At 45.7% G+C, this 4,615-nt stretch overlaps 1 protein-coding gene across 1 annotated transcript in view; it reads left to right on the forward strand.

Annotated features, from left to right (window-relative positions):
• LOC112069185 (germ cell nuclear acidic protein-like) overlaps positions 1-4,407 on the forward strand; it is a 14,818-nt gene extending 10,411 nt beyond the window's left edge. Inside the window, 1 exon segment of the mRNA XM_070438440.1 lies at positions 3,314-4,407. Within this exon segment, the coding sequence (XP_070294541.1) occupies positions 3,314-3,545 (232 nt within the window). The 3' untranslated portion in view covers positions 3,546-4,407.
• The last annotated feature ends 208 nt before the right edge of the window (positions 4,408-4,615 follow it).

Below are 4,615 nucleotides of genomic sequence, written 5' to 3' on the forward strand. Positions count from 1 at the left end.
CCTAAACATAACACAGGTAACCCACACCTACAACAACCTAAACATGACACAGGCAACACCCCCCAACACCTAAACATAACACAGGTACACACCCCAACACCTAAAAACATAAACACAGGTAACAACCCCAACACCTAAACATGACACAGGCAACACCCCAACACCTAAACATAACACAGGTAACACCCCAACACCTAAACATAACACACCTAAACAAACACACCTAAACATCGACACAGGTAACACCCCAACACCTAAAACTAACACACCTAAACATAACACACCTAACATAACACAGGTATCACCCCAACACTAAACATAACACAGGTAACACCCCAACACCTAAACAACACAGGTAACACCCCAACACCAAACTAACACACCTAAACATAACAACACCTAAACAATGACACAAGGTAACACCCCAACACCTAAAAACATAACAACCTAAACATAACACACCTAAACATAACACAGGTATACACCCAACACCTAAACATAACAACAGGTAACACCTAAACATAACACAGGTACACCCCAACACCTAAACATAACACACCTAAACATAACACACCTAAACATGACACAGGCAACACCCCAACACCTAAACATAACAACACGCAACACGCCAACACCTAAACATGACACGGGCAACACCCCAACACCTAAACATGACACGGGAACACCCCAAACACCTAAAACAATGACACGGGAACACCCCCAACACCTAAACATAACACAGGTAACACCCCAACACCTAAACATAACACACCTAAACATAACACAGGCAACACGCCAACACCTAAACATAACACAGGCAACACGCCAACACCTAAACATGACACGGGCAACACCCCAACACCTAACATGACACGGGCAACACCCCAACACCTAAACATGACACGGGCAACACCCCAACACCTAAACATGACACGGGAACACCCCAACACCTAAACATGACACGGGCAACACCCCAACACCTAAACATGACACGGGAACACCCAACACCTAAACATGACACGGGGACACCCCAAACACCTAAACATTGACACGGGTAACACCCCAACACCTAAACATGGCACGGGGAACACCCCAACACCTAAACATGACACGGGTAACACCCCAACACCTAAACATGACACGGGTACACCCAACACCTAAACATGACACAGGCAACAGTAAGTGGGGTGGCACATACCTAAATTTAAATAACTTGTCCCAGGAGTTGGATCAGAGAGGGTAACGTAACAAAGTAAATCTGGTATAATGGTATAATGCTCCAAAGTGTTTAAATATAATCCTATATTTTTGTTCAGACAGTGTCCACCCACAAGGCTTCTACCAGCTGGGGTTTTAATTTTTTTTTTTTTTCTGTATCATTTAATCTCATTGCTGCATCCTCGTGTGTGAATCCAGGGCCCAATCAGAAGCCCCCCTGTCAGCTCCACTGCCCAAAGCCTCGAAAGAGGCGTGCCCTCGGCCGGTAGGGAGAACACCATTGGATCTGAAGACTCCAGCGAGGCTGCTTGTCACTAAACCCACAGAGACCAGACTCCAGACCAGCAGCCTTTCCTTCTCCAGGTAATATTAAGCAGGGCCTAGGGCTGTACCTCAATACTCTACTGAACAGGGCCTAGAGCTGTACCTCAATACTCTACTGAAACAGGGCCTAGAGCTGTACCTCAATACTCTACTGAACAGGGCCTAGGGCTGTACCTCAATACTCTACTGAACAGGGCCTAGGGCTGTACCTCAATACTCTACTGAACAGGGCCTAGGGCTGTACCTCAATAATCTACTGAACAGGCTAGGGCTGTACCTAATACTCTACTGACAGGCCTAGGGCTGTACCTCAATACTCTACTGACAGGGCCTAGGGCTGTACCTCAATACTCTACTGAACAGGGGCTAGGGCTGTACCTCAATACTCTACTGAACAGGGCCTAGGGCTGTTACCTCAATACTCTACTGAACGGGCCTAGAGGCTGTACCTCAATACTCTACTGAACAGGGCCTAGGGCTGTACCTCAATACTCTACTGAACAGGCCTAGGGCTGTACCTCAATACTCTACTGAACAGGGCCTAGGGCTGTACCTCAATACTCTACGAACAGGGCCTAGGGCTGTACCTCAATACTCTACTGAACAGGGCCTAGGCTGTACCTCAATACTCTACTGAACATGCCTAGAGCTGTACCTCAATACATCTACTGAACAGGGCCTGGGCTGTACCTCAATACTCTACTGAACAGGGCCTAGGATGCTACCTCAATACTCTACTGAACAGGGCCTAGGGCTGTACCTCAATACTCTACTGAACAGGCCTAGGGCTGTACCTCAATACTCTACTGAACAGGGCCTAGGCTGTACCTCAATACTCTACTGAACAGGGCCTAGGGCTGTACCTCAATACTCTACTGAACAGGCCTAGGGCTGTACCTCAATACTCTACTGAACAGGGCCTAGGGCTGTACCTCAATACTCTACTGGACAGGGCCTAGGGCTGTACCTCAATACTCTACTGAAACAGGGCCTGAGGGCTGTACCTCAATACTCTACTGAACAGGGCCTAGGGCTGTACCTCAATACCTCTACTGAACAGGGCCTAGGGCTGTACCCAATACTCTACTGAACAGGGCCTAGGGCTGTACCTCAATACTCTACTGAACAGGCCTAGGGCTGTACCTCAATACTTTAGTGAACAGGGCTCTAGGGCTGTACCTCAATACTCTAGTGAACAGGGCCTAGGGCTGTACCTCAATACTCTACTGAACAGGGCCTAGGGCTGTACCTCAATACTCTACTGAACAGGGCCTAGGCTGTACCTCAATACTCTACTGAACAGGGGCCTAGGCTGTACCTCAATACTCTACTGAACAGGGCCTAGGCTAACCTCAATACTCTACTGAACAGGGCCTGGCTGTACCTCAATACTCTACTGAAACAGGGCCTAGGGCTGTACCGTCATACTCTACTGGTGGTTCTATAACTCTAGAGGCCTAGGGCGTATGTACCTCAATACTCTACTGAACAGGGCCTAGGGCTGTACCTCAATACTTCTACTGAACAGCCTAGGGGTGTATTGATGGCTAAACTCTTAAACGTATTGATGGCTAAACTCTTAAACATATTGATGGCTAAACTCTTAAACATATTGATGGCTAAACTCTTAAACATATTGATGGCTAAACTCTTAAACCTATTGATGGCTAAACTCTTAAACCTATTGATGGCTAAACTCTTAAACCTATTGATGGCTAAACTCTTAAACCAATTGATGGCTAAACTGTTCTCTTCTTCCTGCCCTCTGTAGACTCGGCCGCCACTCTAAGTCTCTGGACACCCAGAGGTTTGTGTGTGCCCTCTGTACGGGTCCGCTGGTCCTGCTCAACCCCGCCAAGCCCCGGGCGCCCACGCCCTTCGCCAACTTCGTCAAGGAGAACTATGGCAGTGTTCGCCAAAACCTGGTGGGTCAGAGCCACGGTGAGGTAATGAGGAAACTCAGTGTTGACTTTGCCACCAAGACCAAACTCAGCCAGAACTGAGAGAGAGATCAGCTGTCCCTATATTTCACTAACTGTATCCTTGGCTTGAAGATTGTCACTGGTCTCACATTGTTTGATATGTGTGAAAGAGGTGGAATCATTCTGAGGCAGTTGGAGGGCGTGGTTACATGGACCTGGATTAGCCCTACACTGCTCTTGTCTCGGACTATAAAGCGCTCAGGATATTAATAATGAGACGTGTTTTTTGTTCAGGAGTAGCCGTAAACACCCTCGCTGAACATGCATTCTTCTGTTAATTCCTTGACCGTTTCCACTGCTCTGATTTGAAGCAATGATGGGATCCTTCTCTTTCAACCATCCTAATGTGTAAGATTAGTGGGATCTTCAAGTTGATAGGTCTGTCTTAAATACCTCTGTGTTTATATCAGGTTTTCAGAGGCAGCTATGGTGAGTCGGTCATTCCTTACCTCTGTAACTGGAGTCTCACCATTACAGTGAAGTGAGCCAAGAGACACACTGAACAGTGACTAAAGGCAACGTGAATCAGTCGTATATTGTTGTGTCAAGCCTGCCTGTGATATGGTTTCATACCATTCAAATATCATTTTTGGGGGGCTTTAGAGATGTTGACATATGGTGACAAACTGTTTTGAATTACTTGAAATTTTAAATCAGTGAACATTATTGTAATATATTTTCAGGTTTATTTTTGTTCCATGAAATTTTCATCAGTGCATAACAGGCAGATGTGGCAACTTCTCATTCATGTGAGAGAAATATATGTAACTTTTTTACGTTTGTCTTAATATTTGTGTTTTTTTCCATGTTTTGTTGATGACAATGTTACTTTTTTAATAAAGATTTGATGTTGTACACGTTAGTGTCAACTCTGCAATATAAACATATCTGTTGATTTGCGGGTAGACTAACATCACTAAGGTGAGGAATGTCATCCCACTCTTGTTCATTACAACCATTCTGCTTGCTTTTGTACATGTATTATCTCTGCAAACTACTCTTCTCCACTGGTCTATTGACTCAGCTATCCAGGTCACCGTTTCAGGGAACTATATCAGCCTCGTGGTTCAGAAACGACAGAAAATATAGTG

The sequence above is a fragment of the Salvelinus sp. IW2-2015 genome, unplaced genomic scaffold, assembly GCF_002910315.2.
Source record: "Salvelinus sp. IW2-2015 unplaced genomic scaffold, ASM291031v2 Un_scaffold924, whole genome shotgun sequence".
NCBI classification, from domain to species: Eukaryota; Metazoa; Chordata; class Actinopteri; order Salmoniformes; family Salmonidae; genus Salvelinus; species Salvelinus sp. IW2-2015.